Consider the following 17,858-nt stretch of genomic DNA (forward strand, 5'->3'; position numbering starts at 1 on the left):
CTTACAAAATTTTGGTGGCTCTGACTTTTGCCAATAATTAAGTTGAGTGGTTCTGTGTGATACGCCATGCACCTGTGCGTTTTATCGTTTATTGTTTAATTAATCATTCATGCGACTATACCGGTTGGTGGCCTAACAAAGAGAAGAGAGAGGAGATGACGCAAAGTGATGCAAAATTGCAAATCATCACTAACTAATTTTGTTTTGGTAACAATCATCACTAACTAATAAAATTAATATTAAAACTTATTAGGTTTGAAAGGGGAACTACTAATTCATGACGTTTTCAAATGCTAACATGTGTTATATGTAAGTAGACTTTAATAATAGCAAAGCGAGGTTTCATTATTAGGAAAAAAAAATTAGAAACAATTATTTCGTTTTAAGATATTTGAAGAATCTTTTAACAAAGAATAATTATATATTAAATTAATATTGATTTTACTAAAAATTCTTCAAAAAATAGAAGTTAAAAAAGTTATTAAATGAATGTGTATATCATATATTTTTATATTGTCGAATGCCTAAATCAACGGAAACGATACTATTTTAATTTAATTAAAGATTTTGAGTTCAACTCTCAAATGAATGCGTTACTACATTTTTATTGTGATCTCTTCAAAATATATTATGTATTTTTATTGTGTTTTTTAATACAATTTTATTATTTATTAACTTTTTAGTCATAACTCTTAAGATAATGGTTCGTAAAACTGAATTAATATAAAGCGATAATTTGTTATTTTCATGGATCGATCAAACTTTTCATTTACATAAATTAGTCTTTTGAAAGGTGAAATTATTTATAGGTCAACAATCTTAGTCTATTTTTAAAGTTTACATAGGAATTAATGAAAATATTTTTTATTGTTTTTACTATTTCGCACACAAATTTTTAATTATAAGAAAAAATAAAATGAAGTTGTATCATTTTAATAATTAAAATAAAAATAAATTTTTTTTTCTCCGGTCAAATTTCGTAAGACTAACTTGTGCGGACATGTACTTTGAGAACTAAAGTTACCACTTCAAAAAGAGTAAATTATATATTAACTTTAAATTTATTTAAAATAAACTAACCCAAACATTATATTGAGTAAACTGGCTATGACTATGACTACGTTATCTAAAGCAGATAGTAGATTATTCCTGTACCCAAAAGTTGCACACAAACAAGTCATAAGAAAAGGTGGTAACTACCTGTAATTGGGTTGCAATGATGAAAATAAAAGTAACATATCATATAAAATATGGACTATTCAGCACTAATTTTTATCAAAGTTATAAACCAGAGGGGGGAATTTCAATTTCATGCATTTCCCATAATTCCTAGAATAAGTTCATGCAGTTGCAGGTAATCAACCTGTATGTACCATATAAATATAAATATAAATATAATTAACATATTTTCTGTCTTACACTAAATTAATATTCCTTAACCTTCTTCAGTAATTCCATAGGAAATCAGTGTCCACGGGCCCTGCAGAAGCTGAAGAATGTTCTTGATTCCCAAACATTCTGTGCATCATGTCATTGTTGTAGATCATAGATGAGATATCAGCATCAAAGTCTCTTCCCTCAGAAAACTCTGGTTTCTGAATTTGGTTTGCAATTGGTCCTTGTTTTTCCATCAGCATCCTCAACATGGACTGTTCTTGAGGCACATGATAATAATCTGGGAACTGTGAGTTCCCAATTTGGTGGGCAATCTGTGCTGATTGGTTTGAAGCTGAAGAAAGGGTTGCTTTGGCCAAAGTGGATGCATCATCAGGTCTTGAAGAGGGTGAGAAGTTCAAAATAGGAGTTTCCATGCTATCAACAATGTCATCATGTGTGTTGTTCTGATCCTCAGTTTGATTTGGATCAGAGAAGCATGTCAACTGAGACAACTCACCAGCAGTGGTGGTTCTTGTTTCACTGTTGTATGGAGAAGAATCTATCAAAGGAGGCAATAGAGAAGCACATGATGATGGTTCCTCTCCAGAGGAGTTGTTGAGCCTTCCACACTTTAGAACATGCATTTTCTTCCCACAAGGACTCTTCTCAAAGACTCTACAAATCACCCATTCACTCTATGAAGTGGGGAAAAAAAATGTCAAAACAAAACAACCTTAGTTAACAAATGTTCACCATAAGTGACAGCAAGAAACGTAATTATTACATGGTCTCAGACCACCATCACCTGATCATGGTGTCGGTCAATCTCCATATGATACATAGCTAAGTTTTTCTATTTATGAAAAACAATTTATAAACCTGGATTATGTATCATGTACAGATTGATCAAGATCGTAGTGATTTAAGACCATGTAATAATTTCTCATAAAAGAACTGAAATATACAAACTCAAGAATACCTTTCCAGGATTGGGTTGATTATGCTTCCCTTCCAACCTATATTCATGCATAACCCAGTTTGTCTTTTCACCTTTAGGAGCTCTTCCCTTGTAGAAAACCAAGGTTTTCTTCATCCCAATGAGTGCATTCTCCATTATGATCTCCCTGTCTTTGCCTGTGGCCTTCCAATAACCAGCATCAGTGGCCCTATTAGTCCTTAAACCAGTTGGGTATTTTCTGTCCCTCACACAGAAAAAATACCACTCAGTTTCACCCATTTTAGCCAACCCTTCAAAAACCAAACATATATGATTGTGAGAGATATCACCAATTCACCATCAAAACAAAGATAACATAAGGATTCATTCATCAAAATAAAAGTTAAAATGAGAGACTCACCAGGCAAATCCCATGGCTCACACTTGTTCAAATCAACCTCAGCAATGGCCACAGCACAGAAACAGTTGTCAACAACCTTCTTTGTAAGGTAGTGATTTATGAGTTCTTCATCCCTTGGATGAAATCTAAAACCCGCTGGCAATTCAAACTTCTGGTTTTCCTTCCTTGGTTTGGAAACGTTCTCCATTGATCCCATCCTACACCAAAATCCCCTGTTTCATCCAAGAAGCAAGTGAAACACAAAACATCACAATTCACAAACCCATTAATTTCAATCTATATGTACTAACAAAGAACACAAACCAAGTCTCAAACATAGGTGCATGAATTGAAGTGAAAAAATAATAAAGATCAAGGGGACAAACCCGTTAAAGAATGAAGCACTAATGTGTTTGTCGTGAGGAAAAACAAAAAAGGCTTTGAGTTTTGTTGGGGGGTTACAGAATTTTCGGCATGTGAATTATGTAACGGAAGAGGGGGAAAAGGTGTAGAGGGAATGAACTAGAAGGTTTGTTTTTTGAGGAATTCGATGAATATGATGTTAAGGAAAATTTTCTTGCGAAATAAAAAAACGAATTCCTTAAATACTGGTTTTTTTGGTACAGAGAACTGTGGTTCACAAGGTAACTTGGGGAGGTTTCATGCTTTTAGCTTTGTGCATGGTTGAGTATGTCAAAAGTTGAAAGGTGAAAATCATGAAATCAAAACAACAATAGTTTAATACAGTGGAAGAAAAAAAATGTAATTGATACAGAAGATTTCATTAAAAAGGATCACTCAGATTTTTTCGTCCGAGATTAATAATTGTCAAAGCTAATGATATTTTTACTCCAGTAACATAGTAAAAAAAAATATGTTGTCTGACAAAGGGACAAATTAAAATATGATTTGAAGTTCAGAGCTTGATTGAAAATCATTTCACTTTATACTGATTTTCGTGTCTTACCAATTTTGTAGAGTGTTGTTACCTTTCGTATGGTAACTAGGAACACCTCACCGGTCACCAAGTTAGCCTGCATGTAAATGTTGACGCTATTGTGCTCTTTAAATTAATTACCTCATTGTTTAACAGGGATAATTTAACTTTTAGAATGTCATGTGACCAAAAGTACAAAACTATCTAACAGGAAAAAACAGAAGTGCAAAATCCTCTGAAACTAAACATCATCGGAACTAAAATAAAAAATAGAGAGAGAAAGGGAAATAAAAAAGAAAGAATAATAGAGTTGATAGTTTCATATAAATGTCTGCAAAACTATAATTGCGACTTGAGAAGATGCTTGCTAGCCGCCTGGTAAATACCAGAAACCCTAAAAGTCGGCTGGGGTTTGAAATATGAGAAATAATAATATACTTTTTTAATAATTTTATTACTTTTAAATGAACAAAAGTATTAAATATAATTATTAATATATTTTAAATTATGGGGTTTCAATTTTCATTTTTTCTACATTATGTTATTTTCTTTTTGACTATAGGTTAAATATGATTTCAACCTCACTTATATGATGTTTAACCTTTTCATTCCTATTCAATGTGAAACTTTATCTCTCACTTGTATTCCAATAATCTTTCTCTCAAGTGTGAGTTTCTTCCACATAACTCAAATGATTAAATACCAAAGAGATTTTCACCAATGAGCCTCAAACACACACATCATAAGTGAACCTAACACCACACTTTAATCCAAAACCTTAATGATTTAGTTTATAGGTATTATCCTCGCTTATATGTGTTCAACCTTCTCATTCCTACCGATGTGGGACTTTACCTCACACATACTTAGCGAGTAAGTTGAACTCAGTAAAGTGTGTGTGTTGTTGTGACTATGTAACTCATTTGCAACATTCCATATCCTAGCCCCAAATTAGTGTGCCCTCCACCTCAACAGCTCAACTAACAACAACCCTTAACTCACTCGTTTAGCCGATCACGGGTCTATTGGTAATATTTGGGGAAGAATGAAATTCGAACCAATCAAATTTCATTGATTTGGATTGGTTCAAATTTCTCAATTTTTTTTGTACAACCTGAACCAAGCCAGTATGATCAACAAGAATCAAGTATCCTATACAAAAAATGCAAACTTCATTTTTGAGATGCGCACAATACCCCCAAAATAAAAATGGAAAAAATCTAGAAATAGAAAATTGACATTTAAATAGCCAAAGATGCATGAATTAATTTGGGTAGGCATTAACAAAGCTCTAAGGGAAAATTAATTGATGAACTAGTTTAGGTAGTCTCGTGCTATGGGTTGAAAAATCGATGGAATAGAAAGAAGAAAAGGAAAGTAAAATAATAAGGGGGAAATAAGAAATGGTAGAAAGGTGAAACAAAAGGACACACTAATTGAGAAAATAATGGATTGCAACGCGATGCAAATAGGAAATACATAACCCTAGATCCAGAAAACACACCTTTCGAAATGGAGAGACAAAGAAGATATGTCTAGTCTAATGAGAGAGAAATGGAGAACGAAACACACCTTTCGAAATGTGACAGAGTTTGTGCCACCGCAAGAGACTGCTAAAGTGACTCTGAGAAGCGATCGTTTGATGACAAGCAGTTAAGCATATGAGTTAGGGACTACTACGGGTAGAGTCATTGAGGTTGAGGGCACACAAATTTATAGTCAAGGCACACAGATTTGTAGTTGGAGCACACGGATTTGGATTTAGGATACAAGAAGTTGCAAGTGAGCGTTACAACAGAACACACACTTTATTGAGTTCACTTTACTTCATTAAATATAAATAATATTTATTTTTATTTATATTTATAATTTTTTATTCCTTTTCATAACTATTATTTAAATTTATTTTAATTAATTTCAATTTGATTTAAATTTTTGAATTTTGATGTAATATATCAATTCAAAAATATAATTTTAGATTAACCAGATTTTAATATTGTTGTATTAATGTTAATCAATCCTAATTAATTTTATTTTAGTTTTAAATTTTAAATGTTGACATATCATATATAATTTATTTTTAATTTTTTATCTCTTTAATTTATTCTCACTTAATAAAATAGAAAAATTATTATTAATAACAAAAATATATATTATTTTCTTTAATTTATCTTTATTTCTAATTTTTACTTTTTTTATATTTTTTTAATAATAAAACAATACTCCTAATATGTTTAAAAAAATGAACTCATTATACTTTAATTTTTCTTCTTCAAAAGTTGCTAATTAGAAGTTATCACGGATCCAAACTCATTGCACCCCCTTTTTTATAAATAAAAACATATTTTTCTATTCTTATGATTATTTGTTTCTAAAATAATAGTTATCACTATTAGAAAAATAAGAATGTTGATGCAGTGGTTTAAGATCCTATTGTATTCACATGCGTGAAATATAATTTATTTAGCATGAGAACATTTGTTTGATTCCCACCGTTTGTAAAATTTTCTTGGGTCACACCGACAAACATATATTGCGAGCAAAATTAATCTCTGACTTAGTAGGTTAAAGGACACCTATGATAACTAACCTATGATGAAAAAAAGAAAAATCTTATATAGAGACAAACACTTTTTGTCTCTAAAAGTATCTTTTATCATGAGTAATATGAAGATGGAATTAGAGACAAACACACAGTCATCTTTGATACATAGAGTAAAAAAAAAACATGTGTCTCAGCTTATAATAAGATTTGTCTCTAAAAACTATTAAAAAGCAACATTTGCCTTTGATAGTTGTTAATTCATTGACAAGTGTATCAATTTGTCACAAGTATTAAAGTTTAAAATGGAAGTCCGAGTGTCGAATCCACATGGGCTTTGTTAACGCGTTGATGAATACCCAATTTGTAAGCAAGAGATAAAGAATTGCAATGGATTAGAAGAAAGAAAGAATTTGAAATTAAAAAGGCAAGAACAATAAAATAAACAAGATTTAATGCAAAAGATAACTTTAAAATTTACATATGTTGGGGCCTAACATGCCTAATTACCTTTGATGCAATACTAACGTTTTCTCTATTAAATGTTTTTCCAATTTTCACCTACATCTACTAAGACACTCAGCCCTATCCCTTAGGATGAAAAACCTAATTTATCTATTCTCTCTCCCAAATCCATTTGTAAAGATTGAATAGTAAATCACATTAAGCATGAAGATGTATATAGAGACAAAATAAAGTCACTTTATCCCTAACAATGAATTGTTTAGATTCTCTTTCCCAATTTTTTAAAAATGATCATTTCTTAATGTATAACTCCTAAAAATGATGCATGGATGATCAGACCATACAATAAAGATAAAGAGCAGAAAAGAAACAATAGAAACATATATTGCATTCAATAAATAATAAGAATAGTTACATTACAAGGGTGTAGGCCTGGCAGGCTCCCAACAATGGGGGTTTAGCCTCTCATGGTCATGAGAAACTTTACACTTCAGCAACTTAATGTGGATGGAAGAAAGGGCTGGATAACTAGAAGAAAGAAAGGGAGGAATGACTAAAGAAGGAGAGTTTCCCTTAAAGGATAGGCTTAGGCTCTCTTAAACTCGGTGTGTCTTTTCCTTCTACTTCCTCCTTCTTATATAGGTTTCAAGTACCTTATTTTTCACGTTGATTTCGCGCTTAGTGCAGAGTTTTGTGTTAAGCGCGCCTTTGGGCTCCATTGTGAACTTTTTTTACACTAAGTCTAGAGTGCGCGTTAAACGATTTGTCTACTTCTTTTAACTTTTCTTTAAGGCTTTTCTTCTTTCATTTTTTATATCAATTTTCCTCCAAAGCACTTGAAATCTTCTTCTTTTAACTTCTGTTAATCAAAAAGTACAAAGATATTAATTTCTTTATTATTTTATTAAAAACAACGATAAAATGAAAAAAATTATAATCATTTTTAGTCAAGATTGATTATCAAATTTCACGATTATCAATAATAACCATGTCATTCGTCTCTACTAGATGTCCAATTTGGACTAAATGCTTAATTATAGGTTTTACTATTTATTTTTCATTCAGGTTGATGTGTGTGTTTCATATTTGTTTTATTATTTATTTACTTGTTTTATTTTCACGAGGATTTGGGTTGAACAAAAATTTTAATAGTATTAAATATATATATATATATACCTCGGCCTGTGTAAGAAAGATAATTTGCAATAAAAGGTATGAAAGATAATTGTCCATATACTAATTAAAACTAATATATAATATATTAATGTACTATTTAATTTGGTTACTTTTGAAATGTTTTATATATTCATAAATGATAGGAGTGCATTTAAATAATATTTTTACTTTGATGAATATATTTTCTTACAAAGTATAATATATAATAATATTATTAAAGTTGATTGTATATTATATTTAATAAATACAATAATTAGACTTATAGAGTGAAAAAGATATTTTTATATATTTATATAAATATTATAATAATACACTAAAGTATATACTATATTTTTTAATATAATTAAGTTTAAAATAATTCATGATAATCGAGAATAAAAATTAACTAATAATTAATTGAATTAATCATTTATTCTTTGAGTAATTATCAAATGAGTTTATGCAATAACTTTCAAAATAATACATACTCATATGTACTAAAGATTGTATTTATATAAAGTAACTTAAAAACATAAATTTAAAATACATAATATTTAAATAGTATTCTAAAAAAATTATAGGTTATGTAGATTATTAATTAATTGTATTTTAAAAGTTAAAATAACATATATGCATTTTATATTATAAAGAAAATATATCATTTATTTTTGATTTTTGAAGAGAAAAAATGGTTAGAAAAGACACAGTAATAACATTTTATTAGTACAATAAAAAAAAGTGAAGACTTAGAGACGGTGTAGTTTTCGTCTCTATTTTATTAGAATTTTAAAATTCAGGGCATTGATATGCATAGAGAGGGATTCTGTTTATCATTTATCAGCCAGAGATTAAGTTCGTGTCAAATCTCTGTCTCTGAACTTGTTTAGAACCTTTAGACCAATTCGACATGGTTCTGGAGACAAGAGTATAGAGACGGAATATTCTGTCTGTAATTGTAGTCTCGATGTCGCAATTTTTGTGTAATGGTGTATCTGTTTCGGTCTCTGATGAAAACGGAATATTCTCTGTCTGTATGTCAACCTTTTTCGTCGTGTATCTGAAATATTTTTCCTTAATTTTAAATTTTTATTTTGAATTTTTATAAATAATATATACTATTTTCTAGCAATTGTCTACGCTGTTGGTATAAAAAAGTATAAGTAACATATTCAACAACTTCAAATGTCGCGGACATTAAATATATGCATTGACAATGATATATATATATATATATATTGTCGTTGGGATAAATATATAATTTACTTCGCGATAGTCTTGTTGACAAAAAGAAAGTGTTATGGCAATTAAATCTAAATATCGTTGTGAAATATATCTTGGTAGTCAGAAAAAAGTCGTTGCGAAAAATATTTTTCCAGTAATTCAATCTAAACGCAAGGTTAATTATTTGATTCAAATAACTTCTATTAAAACTCTACTAAGCTGATTGTGTACAAGTGAAAGTGTGAAACAACATTGATCTCTATTTATATTATGGTCTATTTGTAATTTTAACTTTACAATAATTTCTTTATTTTAATCAAATTCTCATTTATTTTTCTGATTAAGCAAATAAAATCTTCCGAACGGTTTGTCATTTAATTGCTAACGAAAATAACTAACGTGTCATAGGAATTTTAGATTAACACGTTGTATTAGTATCTAAAATAATTCACTGTGACTCGTTGGATTAAAATGACATACAAAGACATCACAATAGTGGAAGGAATCACAAAGAGGTTGAGACTCCAACCGCTACCAATCTTTTTTTTTTTAGGAACACTACCAATCTTTTTTTTTTTAGGAACACTACCAATCTTTTTTTTTATAAAACTAAATTATTATTAAATACATAATTAATGAAAGAATAAATTATAATTTAGTTTTAGAAAGTTAAAGTATTAAAGTTTATGTTATAATTTTTTTATAGAAAAGATGTTATGATCATAACATCTTTTTTTGAAAACTTACTAATTTGGTCATATATAGTTGAACAAATTTTAGCTTAACCTTAGTTTTTACACTTAAAAATCATCTTGTTTACTTATATAAATATTTTTGGATCCCTTTTGGTTATGTCCTTACTCAAACTTTATTATTTTGTATTTTATTAATAAATATTAATTGTTACTTTGTTTATATATACTTTCTAAAAATGATAATATTATATACATATAAGATAAATATATATTGTATATATATTGTATGAGTATGAGATGATTAAATTTAAACTATATAATCAAATCTGAATAATTAATATTTAATATGTGATAACTTAAAAAGTCACGTAATTTTTTTACATTAAATATAAATCATTCATATATAATTATACAATTTAGATTTAATGATATCGTTTTCATATATTTAATCTGATAAGATATCTTCCCTCTCTCTCTATATATATATAAAATTATTAGTGGTATTTAATTAATTGATCAATACGAAACACCCGAGGTGCGACTTATAGCATTGCGCGCAGCCAACCATCTACTGTTTGTTAAAGAAAGGATTGGAAATCAAAATTCGGAAGGATGCGAAGAATCCTAACTTTTCTTTCTTTTGTTTTTCTTAATGTAATAATAAATCTATTTAAAGGTTCTAAGAAAACCAACTAAAACTCAAATTCGATGAACATGATTTAAGTGCAAAAGACAGTATAATTAATTTTAAAGGGGAGTGCTATTACTACACTTTTTTTTTTGCTGAATCTTCTACACGTTTTTAGGACATGTTTTGAAGATAATAGCATTGCTCGTTATTGCTTTTAAAAAATGGTTGTTTAGCTACTACTATAAACAAAACTAAACAACCATTTGTTAATACTTTTTCCTGAAGAAATTGACCAGATTATTTGTATTTCTTTAGTTCCAATGTATGCATCCCGTTGATATGACATTACTGTATTACACTATTACCTCCACTCATGCAAGTGAAAAGTGCAAGATATCACCTATCATTTTACAAATCATTATAATTTCATTGAAAGAAATGAAGTTTTGTGAATTTTTACTACTAAATGCATGACTTTTAGGTGAAAAATACTTTTTAGGCAAAAATAACAATTTTGTGAAAGGATCATGATTTTTACTTTTATTTATCGATAAATATTAATTATTAATACTTAATATTTTTAATTTTCATTAATAAAAAGAATCAAACATAATATATATATTTTGTCTCTTAATCATCTAATCACCTAAACCGTTTAAAGGAATGTTGGCGGCATCGTGGAAGAGAACCTCTCCAAAACACTCTGTCGTACCGTAGTTATGTTTGATCCTAGCAAACTTTTTGATAAGAAAATAAATTTGAAGGAAATATGATAGTTGAGTTGAATATACTAGCAAGAAGAATTCTACCACTCAATTGGAAACTTTCACTAGCATAGTCTCCATCTCCATATTCGTGCAGTTTTAACAAACTCGAGAGGCAACAACTAATGACAAAAAAAAAATTTAAACAATAGTTTGGAAGCATGATCAGAAAAAGAAGAGGCAGAAGCACCATTACGAACCTTGGAACCCTCAGACAGATTCACGCTTTAATGATCGTTAACGGTTTCACTTCCAACGTTGGTTTCCTCCGAAAACTCGTCCTCACCACCGCCATGTCAATGGTGGGCCCCGCTGCAACCACCGCCGTGACACAATATGCAGTCCAGATGTTCGCTCAAATTCCCCAACCAGACACCTTCATGTGGAACACCTACATCAGAGGCTCTTCTCAGAGCCATGATCCCGTGCACGCGGTTGCACTGTATGCCCAGATGACCCACCGTTCTGTGAAGCCTGATAATTTCACTTTCCCTCTTGTTCTCAAGGCTTGCACCAAGCTCTTCTGGGTCAACACCGGTTCCGTGGTTCATGGCCGGGTTTTTAGGCTTGGTTTCGGTTCAAATGTGGTTGTGAGGAACACCCTTTTAGTTTTTCATGCTAAATGTGGAGACTTGAAGGTTGCAAATGATATTTTTGATGATTCGGATAAGGGGGATGTGGTTGCTTGGTCTGCACTCATTGCTGGGTATGCCCAAAGAGGGGATTTGAGTGTTGCGCGGAAACTCTTTGATGAAATGCCAAAGAGAGATTTGGTGTCGTGGAATGTGATGATCACGGCTTACACAAAACATGGGGAGATGGAGTGTGCTAGGAGGCTTTTTGATGAGGCTCCTATGAAGGATGTTGTTAGTTGGAATGCAATGGTTGGTGGTTATGTGCTTCACAACTTGAACCAGGAGGCATTGGAGCTGTTTGATGAGATGTGTGAAGTTGGGGAGTGCCCTGATGAGGTGACAATGTTGAGCTTGTTGTCGGCTTGTGCTGATTTGGGAGATTGGGGAGAAGGTGCATGCCAAGATCATGGAGTTGAACAAGGGGAAGTTGAGCACACTTTTGGGGAATGCTCTTGTTGATATGTACGCAAGTGTGGAAATATTGGGAAAGGAGTTTGTGTGTTTTGGTTGATAAGAGATAAAGACATGGTCTCGTGGAACTCGGTCATTGGTGGGTTGGCCTTTCATGGCCATGCTGAGGAATCACTTGGTCTGTTTAGGGAAATGCAGAGGACTAAGGTTTGTCCAGATGAGATCACCTTTGTTGGTGTTTTGGCAGCTTGTAGTCATACTGGGAATGTTGATGAGGGTAATCGTTATTTTTATCTAATGAAAAATAAGTACAAGATTGAGCCAAATATTAGGCATTGTGGGTGTGTGGTGGACATGCTAGCGCGTGCTGGACTTTTGAAGGAAGCGTTTGATTTCATAGCCTCCATGAAGATTGAACCTAATGCTATTGTTTGGAGGAGTCTGCTTGGAGCTTGCAAAGTCCATGGAGATGTGGAGTTGGCAAAACGAGCAACTGAGCAGTTGCTTAGAATGAGAGTTGACCAAAGTGGGGACTATGTATTGCTGTCAAATGTATATGCATCACATGGTGAATGGGATGGGGCCGAGAATGTAAGGAAGTTAATGGACGACAATGGTGTGACCAAAACTCGTGGCTCTAGCTTTGTTGAGGCATACAGGTGATGATCATGAAGTATTATGTGGTAACATGGATGCTGATCAATTATTGAAATATCATCTATTCATTTTGGTATAGCACCGATTAATAGATGAGTTTAAAAAAGGTGTACATCCAACTCCACTAAGAGAACCACAATATGAAACTTCAAAATTACAGGATGAATGTAGTTTTTGGCATATTCATGCAAAGGTCAATTTGTTTCTAGGGATTGAACATGATTGGGTGGAGATACATTTGATCTTTGGTGCTGCTAAGATGTTTGGGCCTACAATGTTTCCAAGTCATCTGTGGTGTGGAATGGGTGAATCGATCAAGTTACAGAGTTGTATAAATCTCAAGATTTGAATTCAAAGCCTGAATTAGGATTGAGCCAAATCCAGTTAATGGAAGGACTTTGCTTGGAGCTTGCATAGTTTATGGAGATGTGGAGTTGGCAAAACGTGTGAATGAGGAGCTGCTTAGATTGAGAAGGGATGAGTGGTGAATACGTACTGTTGTCAACAATATGGGTGAAATGGGGTTGAGAAGGTAAGGTGGTTAATGAATTGCAGTGGTGTGTGACAAAGAATCCGGGCTCTAGCTTGGTTGAAGCAGATAATAAAGCTCTAATGTATTATTTGTTTTGAATCAAAACCTAAGTTGAAAAAAAGAAGTCAAATGCCGCTGCAAGGTGACTATAGTCTATATGTCATCACATTCTTGTAATATGTTGTCATTCTAAAATGGATTCTTTTTAGGCATGGGATAGGCATGCTTGAACTATTTATATATATGGCAAAATTCATTGTTTGAATAGTTTACTTGTTCAGTAGGATAAGATTTTGTTGTTGTTGAATATGTTTTTTTATGGATAAATGTTAGTTGTTAGTTTGTTTAGAATGTGAGTGAAATGGATTTGAACCCACGACATTTTCCTCTCTCCTTCTTTCTTCAACCACAGAAAGTCAACCTTATAACTTCTATTGTTGAATAGTTTACTTGCCATAATATATAGTTCTTGTTTTTCAATTGCTAGAGAACCCCAGTTGAATACAATGGTGCATATGTATGGGGGCGTGGGAATGGATTATTTTCCATGACATTGACTTTGTACAAGATTATTAATTATTAATATAACATATTTCTATTGTAAAATGGAGATTTAAAAGAATTAACAGTGAGACGTTAACACTTGACCATCTCAGTTTTTTTTTTTTTTCACTTGAGAGGATCTCTTCCCATGGCAACATGACTGATTTTTCACCTGGATAATCACGACATCTGCTCTATAGACAATGCCAATGGAAAAAAGAAAAGCAATGCTAACTAACATCATTTCAGATTATGGATGTAAACTGGAAAGATTCTGTGCTCAGCATAGAAGATGACATAAAGGCTGCTAAGAAAAGGATGGTAGCGAATTGTTTGTTTGAACTTTAAATGATGAAACAGTTATATCTTTTTCTTGGATAAAATTAAGATCTATGTATTTGCTATGGTTATAACTTATGTGGTAACTTAAAAAAAAAACACTTATATATGACCATGCTGATATTCCATTCACACAACTTGGAATGGTTAAGTGGAAAGCTCTCTTTCGAGTAGTTAGAACAACTTTACGTCAACCCAAACAGTAGCCTTAAAAAAAAACTGAGGTAATCGTATTTAATGAATTTAAAACGTAACATTTTTTTCACTTACCTTTTTTATATTTTTTATTATTCATATTTTTCTTTACTTTTTTATCATACCAATCATCTCACATTTTTTCTCTTCTTTTTATATTTTTTTATTGACTTAAATACGTTTTAAGTATATGCAAATATGACTATACTTTTTGCCCTTGTACAATTTTTGTTACTTGTAAATGCTGAAATTTTCTTAGTGTTATTTCTTAGTCCTTATCATTAATTATAGTTATTTTAATGTTGGCAAGACTAACAAAATGAAGAATATTAATTAAGATAATTAAGGTAATTAAAATGTTTTTAATTAAGATAGTTAGATTATATTTAGGTATATAATTCAATTAAGTAATATATTTATTATTTATACAAATAAGATAATGACATATAATTTACTTTTATAATTTATTTTAAATTTTTAATAAATTAATTGACAGTCTTTTACGCTAACATGTTCATATCCATTAAACTTAATATACAAATATCATATAAAAATATAAGTAACAATGTACCTTTGCACTGGTCACTCCAATAATATAGAGATCAGTAAGCTAACTACTAGACACTTAAAACAGATATCAACTAAGAAGCTGACAGAACACGGGAAAAACATGAATAGATATCTATCAATGCTTACACAACGTTACACTACTGATTTAAGAAATTTTAAGCAACAATAACCACAGCTTGAAACATTGGTACAAGTTACAAACTAAGGAAAATTCAAAGCGAATTTAATGTTAATACCTGAAAATTATTCTGCAAATTGTTTTTCTTAACACCCCTATTGTTCATCAGGAAAAAAAATCTTAACTAATTTAGAGTTCAACTGAAAAGTAAGTAAAATCTTTATATATATATATATATATATATATATATATATATATATATAATACACTTCAACAAGGGCTTATCAAAATTATGTCATATAGCCTCAACTAACATGCAAATCTCCTTAAGTATCTACTAGTGTGCATGATGAGGTGCAAAAGTGAATAAAAAATCTCACATTTGATAAAAATATGCATTTTGAGTAACATATTAGTGGTAAGGACTCTCACAGTTAATACCTTTAAAATTTTGGATTCGATGATCACTTGTGTGACTGATTTGTTACTCATTTATAGAAATCTCTCTCATACTAGTCCTCCATATTCCAACAGTGCATATAAGTGAAGCTCAACATATTGTGGGTACAGTTGATCAAATCCAACAATATTCATCAAATGTCTAGCATGGGAGAAGGAGGCCATTGTGTAGCCAGAGTTGACTTGCCGGTTAACTAGTTAGCATATATAGGAACATGATGGCATGAGAAGTAGGTCTTCATCATAATAATAATGCCAAAACAAGTTTAACGGCAAGTCATCCTTGGCTGCACTACAAGATCTCATTCCCGCATGCAAGACATTTTAGATGAAACTTTAATTGCCATAAACAAAAGCCCTCAAATCATTAGCCTCAAAAAATTTAGTGTCACCAATCAAAATGAGCCCACCACTGGCACTAGAAGGGAACTTTTATTTCCCGAATGGGAAAGACAACATTCTCAATCAAAATGAAGGGAAAAGGTGGAAAAGAAGAAGCCAATTGGCCTTCAAGGCCTTCCTTGGCAGGAAATGGACGAATGGAGTTTGTTTGAAGCAAACAGATGATTAGTTATTATATAGAGAAGTTGCATATAGCATTAATGGTGCTATAGCATTAGTGCATACCCATAACTATTCTTTGTCTAAGGGAAATATTTTTTAAAAGGAGGGTAATCAAAGAGGGTTCTTAGTGGTGGATGTGACTTTGCATGGGTGAAAAAGCCAATAAACACACACTTTATTAGATGCATCCCCATCACTACCAAAGTCTGAGTAGATATCTAGTTTCTCAGGTCACTTATTAAAGGTCATTTAAGGGAAGTAGCAGCTTTTGACCAAGTTGAATATGAGCAACTTCTCTCACTAGGACCGTACTGTTGAGTTGGGTGGAAGAATTTACTCCATTTGGCTACGAGAGAAACACAACATAAATGTTACATTGGTGAAACTTACTAGATAATGTACAGAATCCCTGCTCTTCTTTCTACAATTATTCTTGTAGTATGTTTTTCTACCTACCATGCACTGTCGATTTTATGTTTTCAAAGTTGTGATGTCCCATTCATTATCCAACGGTGATTGTGGGAAGAAAATCCTTCCTAGAACATCAAAATTGCCCCTAAACAGGAATTTAAGTATATATATCATGGAATGAATGATTTTTTTAACCTAGAAGAAATCTCTCAACCAAAAGTTAAAGATTAATCCCTCAAAGTATTAAAGTTCATTTAGGATTTGACCTCTTTTAATAAATATTTTTTATACGCACCAATCTAAAAACCCATGATCAATTGATCATATTTAATGTAAAAAAAAAATAGTTATTTCCCATTATTGACAGCACTCGTGCTTCTTTATGGTCTATTTATCGGTCATGATTTCTTGACGCTTGGTTAAATTATCCTCCAATGACTTGCGCGTTAAAAAGAACAAATCTTGCAATTGTTTAGTGTCCCAATTGCTAGAAGTGCACAATTACAACATGTAGCTAGCATAGTTGCTTCAGAGAGTTGACAGCAGGAATAACAAAACAACGAGGAAACTTTAAGTAGTATTATAATAATCAAAATCCGTTTATAACAATGAATTGTGTTCATATATATTAGTCTAATTTAAAAAACAGTATTAAAATGTTTAATACTCACATCATATACCAACAAGTCAAACATGAAAATCAGTTAAATTTTTCAATAAAAATTAATATTTATTAGCAAAACAAATGAATAATTCAGACCAATGTGTTGATAGCGAAGGGCAGAGCTTCTAAGGCACCAAGGGGGACCAAAGCTTTTTGAAAATTATATGCATGGTTTACTTGTTCAGGGGTGATGAGTGCTGAATTTTGACTGCTTTGGGGGAAGAGGCGGTGAATTTTGATGTTGTGGTATGAATGTAGGGTGTGGTTTGATCAGAATCAGATGAGTTTAGCAGATTTATCACAAACAAATGATGAGAGACCATTGGTTGGTGGCTGAAGAACTTCCATGGTAGACTTTGCAGTGGCAGGAGGTAAATAAAGCATAGTCATGTGTATTTCTGTAGACTTTTACAAGCTTCTTTAATTTTAATTTGAAAATTACACTAAAATACCTAGACAGCGCATCTAAATTTTTTCAATTGCAAAAAACTCCATATAAAGGAAACTAAGGGTGGAATGTATTTCATATTTAAAACTGCCCTTTATTCATTATTTATGTCTAACAATTTCGGTAAATAGATTCTTTAATAAATCAAACTTGTCCATGTGAACGATAATTAAATTATTTTTACGAAT

The 17,858-nt window shown here is 31.4% G+C and overlaps 1 protein-coding gene and 1 pseudogene across 4 annotated transcripts; one reads left to right on the plus strand and one right to left on the minus strand.

The window, feature by feature from the left end:
• Window positions 1-1,240: 1,240 nt before the first annotated feature.
• Window positions 1,241-5,370, minus strand: LOC114367209 (NAC domain-containing protein 100-like). Of its 4 annotated transcripts, none has more exons than XM_028324351.1 (5): window positions 5,224-5,370; window positions 3,704-3,748; window positions 2,736-2,947; window positions 2,357-2,625; window positions 1,241-2,072 (listed from the first exon to the last, which is right to left on the minus strand). In XM_028324351.1, the coding sequence occupies exons 3-5, from the start codon at window positions 2,929-2,931 to the stop codon at window positions 1,446-1,448; spliced, it is 1,092 nt and encodes a 363-aa protein (XP_028180152.1). In that variant the 5' UTR covers window positions 2,932-2,947; window positions 3,704-3,748; window positions 5,224-5,370; the 3' UTR covers window positions 1,241-1,445. The 4 variants fall into 4 exon arrangements, with proteins under 4 accessions (XP_028180152.1, XP_028180151.1, XP_028180150.1 ...); XM_028324350.1 differs by having other exon boundaries at window positions 3,682-3,748; XM_028324349.1 differs by lacking the exon at window positions 3,704-3,748.
• Window positions 5,371-11,026: 5,656 nt separating this feature from the next.
• On the plus strand, window positions 11,027-13,623 carry LOC114367254 (annotated as a pseudogene).
• The last annotated feature ends 4,235 nt before the right edge of the window (window positions 13,624-17,858 follow it).

The sequence above is a fragment of the Glycine soja genome, chromosome 9, assembly GCF_004193775.1.
Source record: "Glycine soja cultivar W05 chromosome 9, ASM419377v2, whole genome shotgun sequence".
NCBI lineage: Eukaryota > Viridiplantae > Streptophyta > Magnoliopsida > Fabales > Fabaceae > Glycine > Glycine soja.

What these genes read in the sequence shown, in the direction of transcription:
- LOC114367209 (XM_028324349.1), bottom strand. Translation starts at nt 2,931, where the DNA reads ATGGGATCAATGGAGAACGTTTCCAAACCAAGGAAGGAAAACCAGAAG. An exon ending in TGAGCCATGGGATTTGCCTG is followed by an intron (nt 2,626 to 2,735) that starts GTGAGTCTCTCA and finishes TGGTTTTTGAAG; the next exon opens with GGTTGGCTAAAATGGGTGAA. An exon ending in ATCAACCCAATCCTGGAAAG is followed by an intron (nt 2,073 to 2,356) that starts GTATTCTTGAGT and finishes CCCACTTCATAG; the next exon opens with AGTGAATGGGTGATTTGTAG.